Below are 27,081 nucleotides of genomic sequence, written 5' to 3' on the forward strand. Positions count from 1 at the left end.
TGTCTCCCCTCCCAGAGCTGTGTCCTCTGCTCCCGGCCCCAGTTCTGGGGGGTTGGGGGGTGCAGACAGGGCCAAGTCAGGGTGGGAGGCCCAAGAGGTAAAAAGTTTGGGGACCACTTCCTGATAGTGATAAACTAAATAGATTGCGCTCTTGGAGTCTAACAAATATGGTTAAGGCGCTGACCTGCTATGTGACTTCGGACTAGCAGCTTGTAGCATCCATACTGGGGACATTACACCACTCTGAAAAGTGAGAATATAAAATAAGACTAAAACAGCATACATGCAGCCCAACTCTCTGTGCCATTCCCAACTATTAATAGGTCTCCCAGAGGAGGACTCCACATGAAGAAGCTGCATGGCATGCCAGAGTCTGTGTTGTTCACACATGCATACTCCAGAAGCACTGCATTCGAAAGTGGCAATAGCTCTACAAATGTTCTTCTAAATTAGGATAAGATTCAAAGGGTGCCAAGCCCAGAAAGTCTTTCCAGCTTCCACAGCTCAGTATTTCCAGAAGCTAATTTCTGCTGAATAAACCTCAAATGCAAAAAAGAGAAAGAAATACTCAAAATACTGCAAACAAAGTAAGGCTGTCCAATCCACCAAGCCAAATTGAATGCTGGATAATAAGCAAAAAAACCCTCAAATGTGCTAAACAGGCTATAGGTTTTTCATTAAATGTGTCAATATGATAGATAAGGCAGTCACTTAACTTGAGAGGAAAGTGAATGAACATTCAAACTTAAATACCATTACCAGGCTGATTTTCTGTGTCATTTCTCTAGAGAAGAGCTTCCCCTCTAATATGTTTTTTGTCCAGACGTCTTTCCTGGGAGTGACAATTGTGCTTCTCCTTAGATGTTTGTAGTATTGTTCCACAGCATCAGACAAAAAAAATTGATTCTTTTAAAAAAATTCTTAAAAAAATTCACTGACTAAAAAACAAATTTTACAGAAGTTTTTCATCTATTATGTTTAGAAGTGACACTTCTGATTAGTATAACGAAGAAATTAAAGAAGCATTTTCACTCTTTACTATGTGTATTTGACAACACTTTGGGTATAATTAGCTTCACTGTTTCCACTGTCTATTCAATTAGTCAGTCAGTTTCCTCTTTTATTTTTTACAAAACAGATGAGGAAAGAGGTTTTTGTTTTGTCTTTTTTTAAAAAATAAGGAAACATGGTTGCAAAATCACCAAAATTAACAGAGGGTTTCAGAGGTAAATGCTGTAGCTGAAATGCCTAACTTATTTTTTAAAATCAGCTAGATGCTTCATAATAAATACTACTTATGATCCATTAGAAGTCTTTACCGAAATTCAGCTGCTATGTACCCTACTCTAGATGATTTATTTCAAGCTTAAGTTACAATATCCCAATACCATACATGAAAAATGATTATTAAATCCTCCATGAATGTGCTGTACACGCTTATTCATTTTTTTTTAATTGCGACTACTGGGCTATGTCTGAAGTTCAGTTTCAACTTGGGTTAAAAAAAAAATGAACTGAGAAAGGACATTAGGATTTGGCCCAATATTTTTAATACCAGTGAATAGAGAAAGGATGACATCTCTGCATTACTTAGGGTGAGGCAATATTACTGTAAGCTAGATCCTGCCCACAGCCTAGGGCAAGAGACCATGGAGAGTCTCTTACCTCCCCTTCTCCCTAGTGTAATCAGTGTGGGAGGGTCTACACAGGAGTACTCTAAAGAGGACCAGTAAATATGCAGACCCAGTCACCACGTGCATGTTCCCCTCTAGCCAGCAGGCCATGGTGATGTCTGGCCCCAAGTGATCCACTGTACGTGCTTCAATCAGCAGAAAAAGTTAATTAGAAGTTACATATTTGTCCCGTTTAGAGCTGCAGTAAAATATGCCCACTGTATATAATCCCTCGAACATTCCCCATGAAAAAACTGCCCAGGCAGGGATGACAGGAATCCTGCAGCAGAGAATACAACAGTCATCAGTTCATGGTAGAGACCAGAAGACATACAAGTACCCTCAGGATAAATCCCATATTTACAACATTATCTGTTTAAAAGGGCTAGTCAGATTTTATTAATCAAGCATCAAGTACCCAAAACATGCAGCATATGTTCAATTTACAACAAACTCAGGGTCAGCTCTCCTGTCACTTATGCCAGGTGGATACTGGCATAATATATATGGGACATCAGCCTCACCATATTTCTCTCATTTGAAAGTACTCAGATTTCCAGGTTTGGTTGTTTTTTTTTTGAATGGCAATCGAGCTAAACTGGCACACTGAATAAAAGAAGAGGGGATAATCTGGGACACATCTTGGACACAATTCACCCAAATTAGCTAGTTCCACACATTTGCCTTTTCCACATAATAGACACTTTTCAAAACAGAAATAATCTGGGACACATCTTGGACACAATTCACCCAAATTAGCTAGTTCCACACATTTGCCTTTTCCACATAATAGACACTTTTCAAAACAGAAAAGGAGTACTTGTGGCACCTTAGAGACTAACCAATTTATTTGAGCATGAGCTTTCGTGAGCTACAGCTCACTTCATCGGATGCATGCCGTGGAAACTGCAGCAGGCTTTATTTATACACAGAGAATATGAAAAAATACCTCCTCCCACCCCACTGTCCTGCTGGTAATAGCTTATCTAAAGTGATCATCAGGTGGGCCATTTCCAGCACAAATCCAGGTTTTCTCACCCTCCACCCCCCCACACAAATTCACTCTCCTGCTGGTGATAGCCCATCCAAAGTGACAACATTGAAAGAGTCCACATATCTATTCAGATATGTCCACATATCTATTCAGGGGACACCATCACAGGGCCTAATAACATCAGCCACACTATCAGAGGCTCGTATACCTGCACATCCACCAATGTGATATATGCCATCATGTGCCAGCAATGCCCCTCTGCCATGTACATTGGTCAAACTGGACAGTCTCTACGTAAAAGAATAAATGGACACAAATCAGATGTCAAGAATTATAACATTCATAAACCAGTCGGAGAACACTTCAATCTCTCTGGTCACGCAATCACAGACATGAAGGTCGCTATCTTAAAACAAAAAAACTTCAAATCCAGACTCCAGCAAGAAACTGCTGAATTGGAATTCATTTGCAAATTGGATACTATTAATTTAGGCTTAAATAGAGACTGGGAGTGGCTAAGTCGTTATGCAAGGTAGCCTATTTCCTCTTCTTTTTTCCTAACCCCCCCCCCAGATGTTCTGGTTTAACTTGGATTTAAACTTGGAGAGTGGTCAGTTTGGATGAGGTATTACCAGCAGGAGAGTGAGTTTGCGTGTGTATGGGGGTGGGGGGGATGTGAGAAAACCTGGATTTGTGTTGGAAATGGCCCACCTTAATTATGCACATTGTAGGGAGAATGGTCACTTTGGATGAGCTATTACCAGCAGGAGAGTGAGTTTGTGTGTGTGGTTTTTGGGAGTGGGGTGAGGGGGTGAGAGAACCTGGATTTGTGCAGGAAATGGCCCAACTTTATTATCATGCACATTGTGTAAAGAGTTGTCACTTTGGATGGGCTATCACCAGCAGGAGAGTGAATTTGTGGGGGGGTGGGGGGTGGAGGGTGAGAAAACCTGGATTTGTGCTGGAAATGGCCCACCTGATGATCACTTTAGATAAGCTATTACCAGCAGGACAGTGGGGTGGGAGGAGGTATTTTTTCATATTCTCTGTGTATAAATAAAGTCTGCTGCAGTTTCCACGGCATGCATCCGATGAAGTGAGCTGTAGCTCACGAAAGCTCATGCTCAAATAAATTGGTTAGTCTCTAAGGTGCCACAAGTACTCCTTTTCTTTTTGCGAATACAGACTAACACGGCTGTTACTCTGAAACTTTTCAAAACCAGAGCCCTACATGTAACCCACTGCTCACTGTGTAATATGAATCCCACTCTGCCCAACACATAGAAGATATGGATCTTTTACACACTCCAGCTACAAGGCCTGGGCTGTTTAACTAAAGTGTACAGACTCATGCTTTTTGCTGTGGTCCAACAAGTTGGCCAAATTAGACGTCTTCACATATACACTGGACCTGGTTTCCATTCATCCCAATCTGTCACCCCTCCCTAAATACATTTTAAGCCAATATAAAAAACAGCAGTAAACACAAGTACTTTTAATAGACCAAATTCTGCCCTGCCATACTGAAAGAGCACACAACTCCACTTGATTGCATAACCAGCTGCACCCACTGAAGCCAGACTGAATTTAGCCCAATGGCTCTATAATAAATCACAATAAAGATCATAAAACATATGTGTCCATGTCTATTCAAAAGGTTTTGCTTTATTTTCCATATGCGAGCTAACATTCAGTAAAGTAAAAGCTTTTTTTATGTAAGGATCATCTAGTGAAAGGTATGCCTTATTTAAACACAAAAGTAAAATATATGGGATAGATTCTGATCTCAATGATGTTGGCGTAAATCTGGAACAATTCCAGTTAAATCCATGGCATTACAACAGTGTAACCTAAACCAGAACTTGACCCTATAGTTTTTCATTAAAATAAAATTCTTAAAAAAGATGTTAAATATATGTAATATGTTGAAAGAGAAATAGTGACATTATCTAAAATACAATACCCTGAATAATAAAATTTGCATTAAAGGCATAATCCTATACTTATTGAAAGGATCGAAGTAGCAGGAGGAGGACGGTGGTCAGTTGAAGAGAAGAAGAATAATTAAAGGATAGTCTTATGTGCAAAAGCACTGGACAGGAACTCAAGTTAGGTCCAGTTCCCTGTTCTGTAGACTTTCCATGTGGCCTTGTAAATCATAGAATCATAGAATAGCAGGGTTGGAAGGGACCTCAGGAAGTCATCTAGTCCAACCCCCTGCTCAAAGCAGGACCAATCCCCAACTAAATCATCCCAGCCAGGGCTTTGTCAAGCCTGACCTTAAAAACTTCTAAGGAAGGAGATTCCACCACCTCCCTAGGTAACGCATTCCAGCATTTTACCACCCTCCTAGTGAAAAAGTTTTTCCTAATATCCAACCTAAACCTCCCCCACTACAACTTGAGACCATTACTCCTCGTTCTGTCTTCTGCTACCACTGAGAACAGTCTAGATCCATCCTCTTTGGTAGTTGAAAGCAGCTATCAAATCCCCCCTCATTCTTCTCTTCTGCAGACTAAACAATCCCAGTTCCCTCAGCCTCTCCTCATAAGACATGTGTTCCAGTCCCCTAATCATTTTTGTTGCCCTCCACTGGACGTTTTCCAATTTTTCCACATCCTTCTTGTAGTGTGGGGCCCAAAACTGGACACAGTACTACTCCAGATGAGGCCTCATCAATGTCGAATAGAGGGGAACGATCACGTCCCTCGATCTGCTGGCAATACCCCTACGTATACATCCCAAAATGCCATTGGCCTTCTTAGCAACAGGGGCACACTGTTGACTCATATCCAGCTTCTCGTCCACTGTAATCCCCAGGTCCTTTTCTGCAGAACTACTGCTTAGCCAGTTGGTCCCCAGTCTGTAACGGTGCATGGGATTCTTCCGTCCTAAGTGCAAGACTCTGCACTTGTCCTTGTTGAACCTCACCAGATTTCTTTTGGCCCAATCCTCTAATTTGTCTAGGTCCCTCTGTATCGTATCCCTACCCTCCAGCATATCTACCTCTCCTCCCAGCTTAGTGTCATCTGCAAACTTGCTGAGGGTGCATCCATCCCAATATCCAGATCATGAATGAAGATATAGAAAAAAACCAGCCCCAGGACCGACCCTTGGGGCACTCCACTTGATACCGGCTGCCAACTAGACATGGAGCCATTGGTCACTACCCGTTGAGCCTGACAATCTAGCCAGCTTTCTATCCACCTTATAGTCCATTCATCCAGCCCATACTTCTTTAACTTGCTGGCAAGAATACTGTGGGAGACCGTGTCAAAAGCTTTGCTAAAGTCAAGGAACAACACGTCCACTGCTTTCCCCTCATCCACAGAGCCAGTTATCTCGTCATAGAAGGCAATTAGATTAGTCAGGCATGACTTGCCCTTGGTGAATCCATGCTGACTGCTCCTGATCACTTTCCCCTCCTCTAAGTGCTTCAGAATTGATTCTTTGAGGACCTGCTCCATGATTTTTCCAGGGACTGAGGTGAGGCTGACTGGCCTGTAGTTTCCAGGATCCTCCTTCTTCCCTTTTTTAAAGATGGGCACAACATTAGCCTTTTTCCAGTCATCCGGGACCTCCCCCGATCGCCATGAGTTTTCAAATGACCAATGGCTCTGTAATCACATCCACCAACTCCTTTAGCAGTCTCGGATGCAGCGCATCTGGCCCCATGGACTTTTGCTCATCCAGCTTTTCTAAATAGTCCCGAACCACTTCACAGAGGGTGGTCACCTCCTCCCCATGCTGTGATGCCCAGTGCAGCAGTCTGGGAGCTAACCTTGTTCGTGAAGACAGAGGCAAAAAAAGCATTGAGTCATTAGCTGTTTCCACATCCTCTGTCACTAGGTTGCCTCCCTCATTCAGTAAGGGGCCCATACTTTCCTTGACTTTCTTCTTGTTGCTAACATACCTGAAGAAACCCTTCTTGTTACTCTTAACATCTCTTGCTAGCTGCAACTCCAAGTGTGATTTGGCCTTCCTGATTTCACTCCTGCATGCCCGAGCAATATTTTTATACTCTTCCCTGGTCATCTGTCCAATCTTCCACTTCTTGTAAGCTTCTTTTTTGTGTTTAAGATCAACAAGGATTTCACTGTTAAGGCAAGCTGGTCGCCTGCCATATTTACTATTCTTTCTAGACATCTGAATGGTTTGTTCCTGTAACCTCAATAAGGATTCTTTAAAATACAGCCAGCTCCCCTGGACTCCTTTCCCCTTCATGTTATTCTCCCAGGGGATCCTGCTCATCAGTTCCCTAGGTTGTCAAAGTCTGCTTTTCTGAAGTCCAGAGTCTGTATTCTGCTGCTCTCTTTTCTGCCCTGTGTTAAGATCCTGAACTCAACTATCTCATGGTCACTGCCTCCCAGGTTCCCATCCACTTTTGCTTCCCCTACTAATTCTTCCCAGTTTGTGAGCAGCAGGTCAAGAAGAGCTCTGCCTCTTGTTGGTTCCTCCAGCACTTGCACCAGGAAATTGTCCCCTACACTTTCCAAAATCATTTAATCTCTCTGTCTCTCATATCCCCAACTATAGATGGGGGATGATAACATTTCCTTTCTCCTACCCTTTGCCTGTCTTGACTATTTAGACTGTAAACTCTTTAGGACAGGGACTGTGTGTCTGTGCAGATCTACCACAGTAAAGTGCCAATCTTGATGAAAACCTCTGGAGGCTACTGTAACACAAGTTACAATAAATGGAGGGAGGCTGACAGTATGATCTGTACATGGGCCAGCCATCCTGCAGCTGCAGGTCCAGATGGCTCAGAGCAGGGCACCACACCATGCGTCTGAATGCTTTACATTTTTTCAGAGAAGTTACACAGTGTACACTGAATTAAGGAGGCCAGACACATCTAACCAGCAGGATATTCCTCCTATGGCAGTGGTGCACAGGCTAATTGGGTATGTCTCCTAACACACTCTTCGTTTCTGCAAATATTTGTGCTTGTCACTGAAATTTGTTTTTGGCAGTAAAATTCCAATACACAACAACCCTAGAAAATGAATTCAACAGGGGTGTAAGTGTGACCAAATTAATTAATTCAAATATTGGCTCAAATAGGAGAACATTTTTGTATTTGTACTCTTGACGGGCTGGAGTCTCCAGGCAATACAATCCAATGCCTTTAAAAAAAAAAAAGGGGGACACTCACACATCACACCAACCCACCAGCTAATCAACCCATGATTCTTACTGATAAACTTCAGTGTGAACTATCCAGTTATAAGATATTAGAATCATAGAATAATAAGACTGGAAGGGACCTCCAGAGGTCATCATTAAGTCCAGTCCCCTGCACTCATGGCAGGACTAAGTATTATCTAGACCATTTCTGACCAAGTATTATCTAGACCAATATTAGTGTTTGTCTAATATTTATTCTGCTACTGCATGATACTCAGTTTTTCCTCTATGAAACATGACATCATCAGTACATATTACAAAATACACTACTAAATTGCAGCAATTACTATTTGCTAATTAATCTATTCTAATTTGCAGTTAATCCCAAAGAACAAAGTAAACCAATATTTTCAGATGACAGATTATTCTTCACTATTACACTTCACACTATTAAATACATTACTTCACACTATTAAATACACATTTAAAACAAACATTTTGTATTGAAGTTTACTTGTTGAAAACCCTGATGGAGGGGCAGTAATGATGGCTATTTGAGTCTGCAAATGCTCCAAACTGAAGACAAGAACCCACAAAAGTGCAGTGTAATGCCATCTGATTTCAATCGTATTGCAAAGGGAATGCTCATGGAATAAGGCACTGCTCAAGCATTCAGGACACAAGCATCCCTATAAGATAAGATCTATCAAGAGCAAGGATGGCAAATTTGGCTTTAAGTCACTATCCAAGAAATGAATGCAACATTTAAATGAACACTATTTATTTTTTAATTCATCACTTATTGTTTATATTGATATAGTGCCCAAAAAAAGCCAGATGCTTTCCAAACCTGGAGGAAGACAGTCTCTGCCCCAAGAGTTTACAGTCTTTTCAAAGGCAAGGACAGACAAAGGGTGAGGAAAATGGATATGACAAACTGTACACACAACATGGCCAGGGTGATGGTTGGTACATCCTAGTTATGCCCCACAAGAGCAGAAGGGATATGCTACCTTTCCCTTAACTTCTTTTTTCCCAGTGAGGAATTGTGGTATGACACAGCCACCTACACTGCCTAGATGAAGCACTGGTTCGCAGGTTAGATATTATTTATTTATACATAAATTAAAAAGTGCCCATCCGAGTGGCTCTGGACACATTTTACATAACCTAAACACCACATCTAGCTGCGTCTAAGTAACCCTGCAACCTGCCTTTAGTTCTTTGGGACCACTGGAAGCATTTGTCTGTTTGAATCATGGAACGAGCTGAAAAACAGCTAAGGGACAGACTGTGCAATTAATACAATGGCCCTGGCCTGAAAGAGGAGCATCCTCACTGAACAATGCCCTTGGATGCTGCGGGCTGTTTCCTCCTGCCTGGCTTGCTAAACTTTATAAGGGGTGGAAAGAGGAGACAAGTCATGGCCCTACTTCTTCTTTATGCCTCTGGACTGTTTTCCACGCTGATGGGAGCGGTAGGCAGGACTGCAAGGACTGAGATTGGATCTGGCCTTGGCACTGTATTTACAAGGCAATCCTTAAGTAGGTTAAAATATTTTTACAACAGGATTACTTACCACAAACAACAACAAAAAAGTCAATATTTTAAAATGTTCATTAACGGCTGGGTTCTGGCAATAAGAAACAGCTTTCAAGTACACCGTGACAAGTAGTTGAGGCTTGAACTTTGAGCTGTTTGTACTTTAACATTGCTATGATCTACTGTGGTTGGTTACTTCTTTTCCCCTAAATGCCATAATTTTCTACATTAAAGTTGCTTATAAATGATCACTGTTTATGCAGAAGCTACAATGTATGTTTACTCTCACAATGGCAGAGAGCCAGCCAGCTAGCAGAAGAAACACACATTAAAACACTCTAAACACTCTTTTCACAGACATTAGTGATGGAATCACTGATGTTGATAATAAAACTAATGTTTGCACAAATGGAAAAGGACAAAATTCTTACAGAGGATAATTAATCTTTAAGCTTCAAGGGTTATTACATACAATGGAGAGTAAATATATAGGCAGAGAGTGAGTGTACAAACTCCACACACCATATATTATATATTCATGCAGTAAACTTAACGAGAAAAAATGTATGGCCACACCCATATAGACACTACTGAGGTTTGTGCATAACAGCTGTTGTGTAAGGTTGTGGGGCTAGAGAGGTCAAAGAAGTCTCCCTCCATATTGGAGGGTAGGGCCTTGGACAGAGAGTGAGCTGCAAGTTCTCCGTGTTCTTATGTAATGATTACATAAAATAATTTAAGTATTGTACACATAATGCAAAGAACAACCCAGCTACTACACTGGGTATAAAACTCGGGATCTTTGGCCCCAAAGCAATGGTCTGTATCTTAAAGAAGCAAATCCTACTGGCTAATATGGGGGAAAGCGATGTAGACACAAGCAGGTTTTGCTTTTCTGTACAGGAGAAGGCAGTGGCACATATGCAGACAAAACAGAACGTTATCCTTTTATCATCCCTCCTACAGGCATGTTAATGGCCAGCTATGGGGAAATGTTATAGACATAGCAACAATTGGTATTCTTTGTGGAACACACAGAATTTTCAACTGTTTGGATCCCCAGGAAAACTAGATTGGAAAAATAGTTAGCCAAATGATCTTGAGCACAAGAACAATCTATTGATCTACCTTTCCCCTGTAACTAATTTTAGATTACTTAATAGAAATAATGCAATCCTCCAGAGCAGCCTCATTACAGATTTGATCATATGCTGCTGAACAAAAGAGGTTGAGAGGAGACAAATTGCTCATCAGATTTTACAGCGTCCAACGTGTTTCTCAATCTAAGCCAGGAACCTGCTATCTGGATTCATATGCCAATCAACTCCTTGTGACAAACTAGGAAAGTTACGACAAGCCACATACAAAAGACTGACACATACATTTTCTGGATGGGAGAGGTGGGGGCACATTATAGAAAAGTTCCTATATGATTTGTAGAGCTTTGCACAGATACAAAATTTGTATCCGCATCCGATCCACAATCCGCAAAAATGATCCGTGGATATCCACATCCGCAGATGCGGATACCCGCGGATTTGCAGGGCTCTAATGATTTGTTGATATCAAAACCCTGGAAACAAGATGAAAATAAAATGAAGTACCTCATACTCTAACTGAAGTCAGTGTGAATTTTACTATCAAACTCAATGAAGCATGATCAGGCCTGAAGGCAGGAACAATCCTTGAATCAGGCTACAAGGGGTTTCTACAGGGCTGAAAGTAAGAGGCAGGTAGGCAGCAACAGTTAATGTCTTCCAGCTGGCTATCTGCTGTTGTGGGCTTCACCTGACTAGAGAGATCTAAGATTCCTAAGTATTAGAAATACAAGAGTCCATCTGGTCAAAGAGCAGGAGAACTGAGAGCGTGAGTTCCCCCTTGTCCCGGGCCTGAGTGTTTTGACGGGACTTCAGGCAGTGTGGCGGGCTCCGGCATGGTAAGGGGGCAGGGAGCGGGGTGTCCCAGGGGGCAGTCAGGGGACAGGGAGCAGTTGGATAGGCGTGGGAGTCCCGGGGGGCCTGTCAGGGGGCAGGTGTTCTGGGGGGGGCAGTCAGGGGACAGGGAGCAGGGGGCAGTTGGATGGGGCGGAGGTTTTGGGGGAGTGTCAGGGAACGGGGAACAGGGGGGTTGGATAGGCGTGGGAGTCCCAGGGGGCCTATCAGGGGTCAGGGGTGTGGATAGGGGTCGGGGCAGTCAGGGAACAGGGAGAAGGGGGGGTTGAATAGGGGGTGGGGTCCAGGGGGGGCAGTTAGGGGTGGAGGTCCCAAGAGGGGGCAGTCATGGGACAAGGAGAAGGGGGGGTTGGATGGGTCAGGGATTCTGAGGGGGGCAGTCAGGGAGTAGGAAGTGGGAGGGGGCAGGTAGGGGGCAGGGGCCAGGCTGTTTGGGGAGGCACAGCCTTCCCTACCCAGCCCTCCATATAGTATTGCAACCCCATTGTGGCCCTCGAGCCAAAAAGTTTGCCCAACCCTGGTCCAGGCCCATTTATAAAATTGACCCCGCTCTACCATCTCCCATCTGGTTCTCAATTAGGGGTATGTGTTCCCTGGGGGCATGCTGAGGTCTTTCAGGGGATACAACAACTCATCTAGAAATATGCCTAGTTTTACAACAAGCTACATAAAAAGCACTGGCAAAGTCAATACAAACTAAAGTTTATAATTATATGGTAAAAATGAGAAAGTAAGCAATTTTTCAGTAACAGTATACTTTGACACTTCTGTATTTTTATGTCTCATTTTGTAAGCAAGTAGTTTTTAAGTGAGGTGAAACTTGGGGGTATGCAAGACAAATTTGACTCCTGAAAGGGGTACTGTAGTCTGGAAAGGTTGAGAGTCACTGCCCTATCCAACCATAAAGCTTCACTTATGTAGAAAGAAAGACTGTATTTGAAAAGAAAAAGCATTCACCCATAACCCTGGCTTTCTAAGAATGCTCTTTATGAAAAAAATTATGCTGGTTTAAAACAAATATGCACACTCTGAGCTCCCTAGTACTGGCAGCTTGTGAACATAGCTCTTAATCTGTTGACAGACCATGCTTGTTCCTGGAGCGCCTTCTGTCCCTATAAGTAAAATCCTCCTGAAACCACTAAAATAGTTGGTCACATATTGGGTAAAAAAGGGGAATTAGCAAATCATTATTTACCATCATGATCCCCACTATATTGTCTCACACCTCAGTCCGTTCATTTAATCATCAAGTTATTTATTATCTCACCCATATATCTCAACTTCTCCGGGAGCCAGCTAGTTTATCTAGGCACTATCCCAGATGAAATGAAGCTGCAAATTAGAGCAGCATGAACCATGGTAAGTGTCTGGGCTATTATTAGATCTGAGGACAAGGCTGATTTAAATCATCAGTGAAGAATTTGGCCCACATTTAGCGTAAATGAAAAATTAAAATAAGGTGACATACTGTCAGCCACCAAGCCACAAGCATTCATCTCTCTCATACTGTGGATGCATATATCTCACTCACAGGAAGAAACAGCAACTGTTTTGACACACTGCTCCAAAGACAGAACTGGGATTGAGTAGTACCTTATTTTTCAGGAAGTTCAATGATTATTCATGGAGTTAGGGACTATTCAGCATGAGTAAGGATGTGAAAATGTACCACTGAGATTTTATCCCCGAGTTCCCCTCCCACAGATGGAGGATGATTAGGCCCATACATTCTATTTTAAATGAATCCTTAGAATGTGCAAACTACTGGAGAATGTACACTAAAACTGTAGGCGCCACAATTACTTAAACACACACAAGTTTCACCTGACCTCTCTGATATTAAGGCAGGGCTTTGATCTCTCAGGTCTCCCTCCCTCCTGGAAATTTTGTCAGCAGAAATAGACCCTTTTCTCTTTGGTCAGGTCAGGCAAGAAGAATACGCACTGTTGTTCTAAAAATCTTAAACCTCACTCAGGCAACACAGTGTTTGTTGCACTATTACACAAACCTGAATAGACTAGGGGAAGCTTCAATAGATGGTGCTAAAAGTCTTAACAGTTGCCTACTGAGTTGGGTCTGAAGTTATTTTTTTAAATTGCTTATAAGTTGATTTTACTTTTTTTCTTCCAAACACACAAAAGCATTAGTCCATGCCAGGTTTCAGGGCCAGATCTTCAAACTGTGTGACTCAGCACAACTTCATGGTCAATAAAAAAGCTAATTTATACCAACTGAGAATCTGGCCCATAAACTTCATAACTGCTTTTGCTGCAACTCTTTTCATAAAGATCTGGTATAATGCTCCTCCCCACAATAAGAAAAGTGAAGGGATTTTACTGTAAAACAAATTTACCATCAGGCATGAGGTGAATAGTTCAGAAGTTAGGAGTGTATGAAAACAAGGGATTATAATGCAAATTCTTTTACGATTTGGAAATCAACTGCCATGGCTACAACCATGCTGCAGTACAAAGAAGGGTAATATGCAGCACTATTATATGAATAGTTGTTGTGTGTATAAAAGAAGAAGTACTGCCATTATCCAATCTCACTATCAGCCTTTACAATATCGGAGCAGAGAGATTTATTTAAAAACATACCTGCAGGGAGAGGAGAAAGAGCAGAACTGACAATCTTTTAGTAGATAAAGGAATTTGGAAGGAAGACTGTTCAGAACACAGCATGAATCATCTGAAATGTTTGTACTGATTAGTTTATCATCTTCCTGGTAAGAGGCCAATGTAAAATGCTATAGGAAAGTCACAAACATTTTTTTTCTTGTGAGCCCAGTATTTGTAAACAGTTTCAAGCTAATGGTCTTCTTCATGGCTCAGGCTTCCATGACCTTACCACACACCCATGCTCATGTCCCTCCACGGGCTCCCAGTCAGCATCCAATGCCAGTTAGCCTTGGATTTTAATTTTCCAAGCAATTCATAGATCAAGCCCCAACTACATCAAAGAAATATTGATTTATGAACCACAGTGACAGCTGTGCTACTCTGGGACAATGCAGATCAAAGCCTAGGTCAAAGCCTATGAGAGCTTGGGGACAAGGCATTCGGTTATAGAACAAACATCCAGAATCTGACCCTTGTTAGGCAATGCTGTAAAACCTTCCTCTTCAAGGAATCCTTTCCACCATAAGAATGATGCTCAACACCGACATTCCCTTATATCTAATAAACATGTACCAAAAACAACCAAAAACCCTACCCGAAGCAGAGGGACTTCACTACTGCTATTGGATTTTACATGGAAGATATTCAGATACTACAGCAATGAGTGGCATTATAAGGTTCTAAGGCCTGGTCTACTCCGAAAAGTTTTATCAGTAGAATTATTTTGATTAGGAGTGTGTTTTTTGGTAAAACAATCTATTACAGGTGTAGTGTTTTGTTTTTTAAACCCAAATAGTTATGTTAATGTAACCTGTGGGCTGGCTAGAGTTATGATATGATATGATAAAGCATCATGGGCCTGATCCATTCAAGTCAATGTGAGTCTTTTCATTGACTTTAATGAGCTTTGCTTCAGACTGTAATTTATGTGTGTCCAGGATCTTAAAAACATGAAGTACTACATAAGAACTTAATTTTCAGAATATTTTTACTACAGAATGCACAAGAATTAAGCTGTTTAGGCACAGGGACAATGTTTTCTTTTATAATGCTAAAATGCTCAAATATTGTGGGCACAACCAGAAACAAATATTAGCCAAATCATAATAACAGAATTAACAAATTTATTGCACTTGTATCCAGGTCTGGAGAGGGTAAACAAAAGTTAGATAGAAAAAAAAAGTCATTTTGACCACAGTCATCTTTGAATTCTTAATAGTAGGTTTTTGAAGCGTTAAAGGTCAAAGGCTGAACAGTGATCCTTTAATCGTAAAAGACTTGGCCTTACTTGTGTTTATTGCAATATCTATAGACAATCTAAATTCCAGGAACTAATAAAAGACCCCAGTTCAATCCTCTTGGCATGAAATATATAGGTGGCCTCCATTAATGTATCATTTCCTGCAGCAAAACCATACATTTTTGTGAGTTTAGTGGAAAAACCATGTAACTGAGTCCAAACTACAAATATGCACAGGTATATGAGAATTTTGTGCATGGACAAATACAGCAGGTCTCGCACGGTGGTCTGTGAAACACCACCAGTCTGCACAGCCCTTCTTGGTAGCTTACAGAATTAAATAAGCCAAGCAGTGTAAGAATCAGCATGTTGGCAAAGTACATCTCAGAGAATTTCTCTCTTACAAAGCGGTCTATGAAATGAAGAGGTAAGAGAATGCCAAAAAGATCTACTCACTAGCATGTGAATAGTGGACAGCTAAATACATGGTTGTTGAGGTCTTTGGTAAAACTATTAGGCTACACTCTGTCCTCAGATCCCCAACAGCAATGTGCATATCTAAGAGTAAAATTTGAGCCTTTAGGTCTGACCCTGGGAGTTTTACCATGAGCTTTGATGGGAGCAAAATTTATGTCTTGCCTACTGAACTTAGAAAGCAACAAACCCAGTTCTGATCCCGTACTGGTTTTACTCCCAGCCTTCCGTGGAGCTATTCCCACCTTGTAACGGAAATCAGAATTGAGCCCACTGCATTGTAAGTAGCAGTTGGTTACTTGTAAAGTATTTAGATAAATTACTTAGATGCACAAGTATTGCTATGTAGCCTATTATACTACAATCTTCTCTTTTGTTAACATTGTATCTGCATGTACTTGACTTCATCATGATTCCAACTACATTACTGCAAACCAGCAATAACTCCAATTAAAGAAATGCATTTATGCTAATAGAAAACAGGGATAAATGTGAAGAGAAATAGGCCCACTGTGCTTCTAGCAGTGAAGTCACTGGGGTCAATACAATATTAGCAGCCACCCTTCCAATAATATACTCATGCAATACAACCAGAGTCTGTAGAAATAATTTCAGAGAGTTTACTGTACAGTGTGCAATTTCATTACATTTAATGAGGCTGCACGTAGCGCAAGCCAGGACTGAATTTGGCCCTCTACCGCTGGCACTTCATCAAAATGATCACTGCTACAGGAGTCCTAAAGCAATTACAAATAAACCAGCTTATACTGATCTTGTTTATGAGATCACAAACATACAGGAAACATCACTGAAACACTAAATACTAATCAGCCTGCTGCCCTGGGTAATAAAACACAAAACCAAACCAATATTGAGATTTCAATATACTGAATATTTCTTTGGATGTCTTTCTTTAAAGGGTCGTACTTACTACATTTTCAATCATTTAATTTTAAAGTTGTTTTACTTAAATAAAATATTTAAATGTTACTTTATCTGTTGATGCTTGCTGTAAGTAAGTAAACTTTAGAGAAAACAGCATGGAAAACACAGGGCATCCCTCATCCACATTTTTTCCGTTTGAATCTGGTTTTTAAACACACTGACACTAACATGGAATTCATTTATGTATGTAAGACTCTGATTCAAAATGACTCCCAAGAACAACATAAAGTCAATGGGCTACTCCTTTTGTACTTAAAAAAAAAAAAAGTTACAGAAACAATGGTAGTCCTGATACTTAGAGCCTGATTCTGATCTCACATTGGTGAGAATCAGGGGAACACCACTGACATTAATATAGTGCTAAATACCATTTGTGAGGTCAGAATCAGACCAACTCATCCTCAGTCCTGCTCAAATTGATGTCAATGACCAAGATCTTCAAGACCAGCCTTTTCACATGGCCTGTGCTCCACGTTAAATCCCTGGAGCTGTGGAATCAGCACCCCTTCCCTGCAGATGGCCACTGGGTGCCAGAGAGTCCATGAGGAAAGGAGAGGAGATATGTGGTGTCCTTCATTGAGCATTCTCTCCCTCACTCCTGCAGCTTGTCCCCTTTTGTTACCAGACCATTGGGGCAGATGGGTGGCATTTCTGTGCCCAACATAGGCACCGGGGTGAATACAGCTTTAAGCTGGTCTAGTTCTGAAGCGCAACTTAGAGCAAACACATGGCACACTTTGCCCTCATTTACACCGCTATCACTGAAAGCACAGAATACAGGAGAGCGGACAGCCAGGCCCTGTGTGTCATGGAATAAAGAATAAAATGAAGTAGCTACTGAAGAAATATGACTATATGCTGCTTGAATAAGATGAAAGGAGAATGGCCAATGCATGTCCTGTGTTCACACACAAAGCAGGAAATAGTAGATTACATTTATTATCAGGTCATCTGGACATGGTCTTTCTGCAGCACCCTATGTACCTAGGCCCACCTCATCTGCTGTGCATGCAGATATGGGACCAACCTCTGCCCTTAGACAGATAGACTTAATGGAGTCATATGGATGCAAGTCAGAGCACAATTTGACCTAATGCAATTTAGAAAGATAAAGAAAATGAAAAAATCAGAATAAGGTAAATGAGAAAGAACCTTAACTGGTGTTAATTTATAGATTTTCCCCTTCTTATGGAATCATTTTAATATCCGATCAGCTATCCCATCTCAAGAGCAATATTTTAATGTAGCTTGCTATTAAGCTCTTTTCCCCCTATGATTAGCACTAAAGTGTTGACACAATTTAACTGGGGATGTTAATAATGTAAGTAGTTATTACTAATCTCCATTTTAACTCTACTAACTAAATGTTAGCCACTCAGGGTGAAATTTTGAATTTTTAAGACTAACAATGTTAGATGTCTGCCTCAATTTACTAAATGTCATTTGATGAGAATGCATTCACATAGTTTTAAGAGGAAAGGGAATGCCTATTGGTGAACTCAGTTACTTTTTTCAGAGTAACAGCCGTGTTAGTCTGTATTCGCAAAAAGAAAAGGAGTACTTGTGGCACCTTAGAGACTAACCAATTTATTTGAGCATAAGCTTTCGTGAGCTACAGCTCCCGAAAGCTTATGCTCAAATAAATTGTTTAGTCTCTAAGGTGCCACAAGTACTCCTTTTCTTTTCAGTTACTTTTGGAATTTTGTTGTCTCAGTTATCCTTTTATAATAGCTTCCTTAATTAAACAATACATTTTCACTGAGATAACAGTTTAATTTGAAATACACTTTTACAAAAGGTTTCAGAGTAGCAGCTGTGTTAGTCTGTATCCAGCGGCGTATTAACACCTAGGCCGACAAGGCCTAGGCCTAGGGCGGCAAATTTGCAGGGGCAGCACATTTATAATAGCAGCCAAAGCTGCTTCCCCGGCACCGGTTCGCGCCCTCCACCCCCAGCCCTGCCCCAACTCCACCCGTTACCCGCCCCCTCCCTGCCCCTATTGGTCCCCTTCCCCAAATCCCCACCCTGGCCGCGCCGTGTTCCCCCCTCATCCCCCTCCTTCGCGAAGCTGTTTCGCGCACAAGTACTGGCAGGGAGCGGGGAGAAGCAGGACCCAGCGGTGCGCTCAGGGGAGGAGACGGAGTTGGAGCGGAGGTGAGCTGCGGCGGGGGGCCAGGAGCAGGGGTGGCAATTATTTCAGGGCCTAGGGGTGGCAAAATCATTAATCCGCCACTGTCTGTATCCAAAAAAAGAACAGGAGTACTTGTAGCACCTTAGAGACTAACAAATTTATTAGAGCATAAGCTTTCGTGGGCTACAGCCCACTTCATCGGATGCACAGAATGGAACATATAGTAAGAAGATAGATAGATAGATAGATAGATAGATAGATAGATAGATAGATAGATAGATAGATAGATAGATAGATAGATAGATAAGTTGGAAGTTGCCATACAAACTCTGATAGGCTGATTACTTACGATGAGCTATTATCAGCAGGAGAAAAAAACTTTTGTAGTGATAATCAAGATGGCCCATTTCGACAGTTGACAAGAAGGTGTGAGGATACTTAACTTAGGGAAATAGATTCAATATGTGTAATGACCCAGCCACTCCCAGTCTCTATTCAAACCCAAGTTAATGGTATCTAGTTTGCATATTAATTCAAGCTCAGCAGTTTCTCGCTGGAGTCTGTTTTTGAAGCTTTTCTGTTGCAAAATTGCCACCCTTAAATCTTTTACTGAGTGGCCAGAGAGGTTGAAGTGTTCTCCTACCGGTTTTTGAATGTTATGATTCCTGATGTCAGATTTGTGTCCATTGATTCTTTTGCATAGAGACTGTCCAGTTTGGCCAATGTACATGGCAGAGGGGCATTGCCGGCACATGATGGCATATATCACATTGGTAGATGTGCAGGTGAATGAGCCCCTGATGGCATGGCTAACGTGATTAGGTCCTATGATGGTGTCACTTGAATAAATATGTGGACAGAGTTGGCATCGGGCTTTGTTGCAAGGATAGGTTCCTGGGTTAGTGTTTTTGTTGTGTGGTATGTGGTTGCGGGAGTGTGGTTGCTGGAGAGTATTTGCTTCAGGTTGGGGGGGCTGTCTGTAAGCGAGTACTGGCCTGTCCCCCAAGATCTGTGAGAGTGAGGGATCATTTTTCAGGATAGGTTGTAATCTTTGATGATGCGCTGGAGAAGTTTTAGTTGGGGGCTGAAGGTGACAGCTAGTGGCGTTCTGTTATTTCCTTTGTTGGGCCTGTCCTGTAGTAGGTGACTTCTGGGTACTCTTCTGGCTCTGTCAATCTGTTTTTTCACTTCAGCAGGTGGGTATTGTAGTTTTAATAATGCTTCATAGAGATCTTGTAGGTGTTTTTCTCTGTCTGAGGGATTGGAGCAAATGTGGTTGTATCTTAGAGCTTGGCTGTAGACAATGGATCGTGTGTTGTGTCCTGGATGGAAGCTGGAGGCATGTATGTAAGTACAGCAGTCAGTAGGTTTCCGGTATAGGGTGGTGTTTTTGTGACCATCGCTTATTAGCAGAGTCGTGTCCAGGAAATGGACCGCTTGTGTGTATTGGTCTAGGCTGAGGTTAATGGTTGGATGGAAATTGTTGAAATCATGGTGGAATTCCTCAAGGGCTTCTTTTCCATGGGTCCAGATGATTAAGATTTCATCAATGTAGAGCAAGTAGAGTAGGGGTGTTAGGGGACAAGAGCTAAGCTTTTTATGATGTTAAAAAGACATTTAAATAGGATGCTACAATTTGGTCAGTAAATTGGATATATTCAACCTCCTCATAATTACAATGTTATGTAAGCAACCACCAGTGCTGCAAAGCAAGAATAAGAAGTTACCATTTACCATTTAAAGCTTGAAAGAGAAATTTTGTGTCACTCCACAAAATGCATTGTAAAGACAATGTAAAAAAAATAAAATAAATCTCTTAATAGCAGGTTTCAGAGGAACAGCCGTGTTAGTCTGTATTCGCAAAAAGAAAAGGAGTACTTGTGGCACCTTAGAGACTAACCAATTTATTTGAGCATGAGCTTTCGTGAGCTACAGCTCACTTCATCAGATGTTTACCGTGGAAACTGCAGCAGACTTTATATACACACAGAAATCATGAAACAATACCTCCTCCCACCCCACTGTCCTACTGGTAATAGCTTAATAGCAGTGATTATGGATTCATTTCACACTATGCTTCCACTGGAGTCAGTGGTTAAGCTCCCTGCTTCAACAGGAGGCCAATAGGATCCTTAAAATGGGTCTTCCGTCACTGTAATAAATTGTTGCTAAGTGTTTTAGATTGTACAACAGAAAATAGGATTGTATCAGTGTCCACTTTCCTTTCAGCTCTCCAGAAATTACTTTTGAAAGTTCTAATGTATAGGCCTTTCTGGAGACCAGAAAAACCCAACCCTCCACTGCTTTGATTTCTGATTAATATAATCTTGGTTTAATTCTGCTCTCAGTTATGCTCAGGCACTCCACTGACTTCAGTGAAACTGATGGAGTATAACAGAGGAAAATTTGGCCTCTTGTGTACAGCCTCCTCCTACGAACATGCTGTGGACAGCTATGGAGCCTCTTAGGGTATGTCTACACTACGGAATAAGGTCGAATTTATAGAAGTCGGTTTTTTAGAAATCGGTTTTATATATTCGAGTGTGTGTGTCCCCACAGAAAATGCTCTAAGTGCATTAAGTGCATTAACTCGGCGGAGCGCTTCCACAGTACCGAGGCTAGAGTCGACTTCCGGAGCATTGCACTGTGGGTAGCTATCCCACAGTTCCCGCAGTCTCCGCTGCCCATTGGAATTCTGGGTTGAGATCCCAATGCCTGATGGGGCTAAAACATTGTCGCGGGTGGTTCTGCGTACATATCGTCAGACCCCCGTTCCCTCCCTCCCTCCGTGAAAGCAAGGGCAGATAATCATTTTGCGCCTTTTTTCCTGAGTTACCTGTGCAGACGCCATACCACGGCAAGCATGGAGCCCGCTCAGGTAACCGTCACCCTATGTCTCCTGGGTGCTGGCAGACGCGGTACGGCATTGCTACACAGTAGCAGCAACCCCTTGCCTTGTGGCAGCAGACGGTACAGTACGACTGGTAGCCGTCATCGTCATGTCCGAGGTGCTCCTGGCCACGTCGGCTGGGAGCGCCTCGGCAGACATGGGCGCAGGGACTAAATTTGGAGTGACTTGATCAGGTCATTCTCTTTAGTCCTGCAGTCAGTCCTATTGAACCGTCTTATGGTGAGCGGGCAGGCGATACGGACTGCTAGCAGTTGTACTGTACCATCTTCTGCCGAGCAGCCATGAGATGTGGATGGCATGCAGTCCTTCTGCACCGTCTGCTGCCAGCCAAAGATGTAAAAGATAGATGGAGTGGATCAAAACAAGAAATAGACCAGATTTGTTTTGTACTCATTTGCTTCCCCCCCTCCTCTGTCTAGGGGACTCATTCTTCTAGGTCACACTGCAGTCACTCACAGAGAAGGTGCAGTGAGGTAAATCTAGCCATGTATCAATCAGAGGCCAGGCTAACCTTCTTGTTCCAATAAGGACAATAACTTAGGTGCACCATTTCTTATTGGAACCCTCCGTGAAGTCCTGCCTGAAATACTCCTTGATGTAAAGCCACCCCCTTTGTTGATTTTAGCTCCCTGAAGCCAACCCTGTAAGCCGTGTCGTCAGTCGCCCCTCCCGGCGTCAGAGCAACGGCAAACAATCGGGCATCTGAGAGTGCTGTCCAGAGCAGTCACAATGGAGCACTCTGATAGGGCTAAAACATTGTCGCGGGTGGTTCTGGGTACATATCGTCAGACCCCCCGTTCCCTCCCTCCCTCCGTGAAAGCAAGGGCAGACAATCATTTCGCGCCTTTTTTCCTGAGTTACCTGTGCAGACGCCATACCACGGCAAGCATGCAGCCCGCTCAGGTAACCGTCACCCTATGTCTCCTGGGTGCTGGCAGACGCGGTACGGCTTTGCTGCACAGTAGCAGCAACCCATTGCCTTCTGGCAGCAGACGGTGCAATACGACTGGTAGTCGTCCTCGTCGTGTCCGAGGTGCTCCTGGCCACGTCGGCTGGGAGCGCCTGGGCAGACATGGGCGCAGGGACTAAATTTGGAGTGACTTGACCAGGTCATTCTCTTTAGTCCTGCAGTCAGTCCTATTGAACCGTCTTATGGTGAGCGGGCAGGCGGTACGGACTGCTAGCAGTCGTACTGTACCATCTTCTGCCAGGCAGGCAAGAGATGAGGATTGCTAGTAGTCGTATTGTACCATCTTCTGCCAGGCAGGCAAGAGATGAGGATGGCTAGCAGTCGTACTGTACCATCTTCTGCCGAGCAGCCATGAGATGTGGATGGCATGCAGTCCTTCTGCACCGTCTGCTGCCAGCCAAAGATGTAAAAGATAGATGGAGTGGGTCAAAACAAGAAATAGACCAGATTTGTTTTGTACTCATTTGCCTCCTCCCCTGTCTAGGGGACTCATTCCTCTAGGTCAGACTGCAGTCACTCACAGAGAAGGTGCAGCGAGGTAAATCTAGCCATGTATCAATCAGAGGCCAGGCTAACCTCCTTGTTCCAATAAGAACAATAACTTAGGTGCACCATTTCTTATTGGAACCCTCCGTGAAGTCCTGCCTGAAATACTCCTTGATGTACAGACACCCCCTTTGTTGATTATAGCTCCCTGAAGCCAACCCTGTAAGCCGTGTCGTCAGTCGCCCCTCCCTCCGTCAGAGCAATGGCAGACAATCGTTCCGCACCTTTTTTCTGTGCGGACGCCATACCACAGCAAGCATGGAGGCCGCTCAGCTCACTTTGGCAATTAGGAGCACATTAAACACCACACGCATTATCCAGCAGTATATGCAGCACCAGAACCTGGCAAAGCGATACCGGGCAAGGAGGCGACGTCAGGGCGGTCACGTGAGTGATCAGGACATGGACACAGATTTCTCTGAAAGCATGGGCCCTGCCAATGCATGCATCATGGTGCTAATGGGGCAGGTTCATGCTGTGGAACGCCGATTCTGGGCTCGGAAACAAGCACAGACTGGTGGGACCGCATAGTGTTGCAGGTCTGGGACGATTCCCAGTGGCTGCGAAACTTTCGCATGCGTAAGGGCACTTTCATGGAACTTTGTGACTTGCTTTCCCCTGCCCTGAGGCGCATGAATACCAAGATGAGAGCAGCCCTCACAGTTGAGAAGCGAGTGGCGATAGCCCTGTGGAAGCTTGCAACGCCAGACAGCTACCGGTCAGTTGGGAATCAATTTGGAGTGGGCAAATCTACTGTGGGGGCTGCTGTGATGCAAGTAGCCCACGCAATCAAAGATCTGCTGATATCAAGGGTAGTGACCCTGGGAAATGTGCAGGTCATAGTGGATGGCTTTGCTGCAATGGGATTCCCTAACTGTGGTGGGGCTATAGACGGAACCCATATCCCTATCTTGGCACCGGAGCACCAAGCCGCCGAGTACATAAACCGCAAGGGGTACTTTTCAATAGTGCTGCAAGCTCTGGTGGATCACAAGGGACGTTTCACCAACATCAACGTGGGATGGCCGGGAAAGGTGCATGATGCTCGCATCTTCAGGAACTCTGGTCTGTTTCAAAAGCTGCAGGAAGGGACTTTATTCCCAGACCAGAAAATAACTGTTGGGGATGTTGAAATGCCTATATGTATCCTTGGGGACCCAGCCTACCCCTTAATGCCATGGCTCATGAAGCCGTACACAGGCAGCCTGAACAGTAGTCAGGAGCTGTTCAACTACAGGCTGAGCAAGTGCAGAATGGTGGTAGAATGTGCATTTGGACGTTTAAAGGCGTGCTGGCGCAGTTTACTGACTCGCTTAGACCTCAGCGAAACCAATATTCCCACTGTTATTACTGCTTGCTGTGTGCTCCACAATATCTGTGAGAGTAAGGGGGAGACGTTTATGGCGGGGTGGGAGGTTGAGGCAAATCACCTGTCTGCTGGTTACGCGCAGCCAGACACCAGGGCGGTTAGAAGAGCACAGGAGGGCGCGGTACGCATCAGAGAAGCTTTGAAAACCAGTTTCATGACTGGCCAGGCTACGGTATGAAAGTTCTGTTTGTTTCTCCTTGATGAAACCCCCCGCCCCTTGGTTCACTCTACTTCCCTGTAAGCTAACCACCCGCCCCTCCTCCCTTCAATCACCGCTTGCAGAGGCAATAAAGTCATTGTTGCTTCACATTCATGCATTCTTTATTCATTCATCACACAAATAGGGGGATGACTACCAAGGTAGCCCAGGAGGGGTGGTGGAGGAGGGAAGGAAAATGCCACACAGCACTTTAAGCACAGCACTTTAAAAGTTTACAACTTTAAAATTTATTGAATGACAGCCTTCTTTTTTTTTGGGCAATCCTCTGTGGTGGAGTGGCTGGTTGGCCGGAGGCCCCCCCACCGCGTTCTTGGGCGTCTGGGTGTGGAGGCTATGGAACTTGGGGAGGAGGGCGGTTGGTTACAGAGGGGCTGCAGTGGCAGTCGGGGCTGCAGTGGCAGTCTGTGCTCCAGCTGCCTTTGCTGCAGCTCAACCATACACTGGAGCATACTGGTTTGGTCCTGCAGCAGCCTCAGCATTGAATCCTGCCTCCTCTCATCACGCTGCCGCCACATTTGAGCTTCAGCCCTGTCTTCAGCCCACCACTTACTCTCTTCAGCCCGCCACCTCTCCTCCCGGTCATTTTGTGCTTTCCTGCACTCTGACATTATTTGCCTCCACGCATTCATCTGTGCTCTGTCAGTGTGGGAGGACAGCATGAGCTCGGAGAATATTTCATCGCGAGTGCGTTTTTTTTTCTTTCTAAGCTTCACTAGCCTCTGGGAAGGAGAAGATCCTGTGATCATTGAAACACATGCAGCTGGTGGAGAAAAAAAAAGGGACAGCGGTATTTAAAAAGACACATTTTATAAAACAGTGGCTACGCTCTTTCAGGGTAAACCTTGCTGTTAACATTACATACATAGCACATGTGCTTTCGTTACAAGGTCGCATTTTGCCTCCTCCCACCGCGTGACTACCCCCTCAACCTTCCCCCCTCCCTGTGGCTAACAGCGGGGAACATTTCTGTTTAGCCACAGGCAAACAGCCCAGCAGGAATGGGCTCCTCTGAGTGTCCCCTGAAGAAAAGCACTCTATTTCAACCAGGTGACCATGAATTATATCTCACTCTCCTGAGGATAACACAGAGAGATAAAGAACGGATGTTGTTTGAATGCCAGCAAACATACACTGCAATGCTTTGTTCTACAATGATTCCCAAGTACGTGTTACTGGCCTGGAGTGGTAAAGTGTCCTACCATGAAGAACGCAATAAGGCTGCCCTCCCCAGAAACCTTTTGCAAAGGCTTTAGGACTACATCTAGGAGAACCGCAAATGCCAGGGCAAAGTAATCCTTTCACATGCTTGCTTTTAAACCATGTATAGTATTTTAAAAGGTACACTCACCAGAGGTCCCTTCTCCGCCTGCTGGGTCCAGGAGGCAGCCTTGGGTGGGTTCGGGGGGTACTGGCTCCAGGTCTAGGGTGAGAAACAGTTCTTGGCTGTCGGGAAAACCGGTTTCTCCGCTTGCTTGCTGTGAGCTATCTACAACCTCCTCATCATCATCATCTTCTTCGTCCCCAAAACCTGCTTCCGTATTGCCTCCATCTCCATTGAAGGAGTCAAACAACACGGCTGGGGTAGTGGTGGCTGAACCCCCTAAAATGGCATGCAGCTCATCATAGAAGCGGCATGTTTGGGGCTCTGACCCAGAGCGGCTGTTCGCCTCTCTGGTTTTCTGGTAGGCTTGCCTCAGCTCCTTCAGTTTCATGCGGCACTGCTTCGGGTCCCTGTTATGGCCTCTGTCCTTCATGCCCTGGGAGATTTTCACAAAGGTTTTGGCATTTCGAAAACTGGAACGGAGTTCTGATAGCACGGATTCCTCTCCCCAAACAGCGATCAGATCCCATACCTCCCGTTCAGTCCATGCTGGAGCTCTTTTGCGATTCTGGGACTCCATCATGGTCACCTGTGCTGATGAGCTCTGCATGGTCACCTGCAGCTTGCCACGCTGGCTAAACAGGAAATGAGATTCAAAAGTTCGCGGTTCTTTTCCTGTCTACCTGGCCAGTGCATCTGAGTTGAGAGTGCTGTCCAGAGCGGTCATAATGGAGCACTCTGGGATAGCTCCCGGAGGCCAATACCATCAAATTGTGTCCACAGTACCCCAAATTCGAGCCGGCAACGTCGATTTAAGCGCTAATCCACTTGTCAGGGGTGGAGTAAGGAAATCGATTTTAAGAGCCCTTTAAGTCGAAATAAAGGGCTTCATTGTGTGGACGGGTGCAGGTTTACATCGATTTAACACTGCTAAATTCGACCTAAAGTCCTAGTGTAGACCAGGGCTCAGTGTGTGGCTTCATGTTTGTGGTCACCACCATCTTCCCACAGATCAATCAGGTCTAGTCTGAGCAGCAATAAA

At 43.7% G+C, this 27,081-nt stretch overlaps 2 protein-coding genes across 2 annotated transcripts in view; both read right to left on the reverse strand.

Moving 5' to 3' along the window:
• LRRC7 (leucine rich repeat containing 7) overlaps positions 1–27,081 on the reverse strand; it is a 386,471-nt gene that overhangs the window by 327,562 nt on the left and 31,828 nt on the right. The window lies entirely within an intron of this gene.
• Positions 462–26,661, reverse strand: LOC140916635 (uncharacterized). Its single transcript, XM_078854183.1, has 3 exons — positions 26,067–26,661; positions 25,334–25,478; positions 462–540 (listed from the first exon to the last, which is right to left on the reverse strand). Exons 1-3 carry the CDS (start codon positions 26,647–26,649, stop codon positions 462–464), a joined length of 807 nt encoding a protein of 268 aa, XP_078710309.1. The 5' UTR covers positions 26,650–26,661.

This window comes from Lepidochelys kempii, chromosome 8 (assembly GCF_965140285.1).
Source record: "Lepidochelys kempii isolate rLepKem1 chromosome 8, rLepKem1.hap1, whole genome shotgun sequence".
In the NCBI taxonomy this organism is placed as follows: domain Eukaryota; kingdom Metazoa; phylum Chordata; order Testudines; family Cheloniidae; genus Lepidochelys; species Lepidochelys kempii.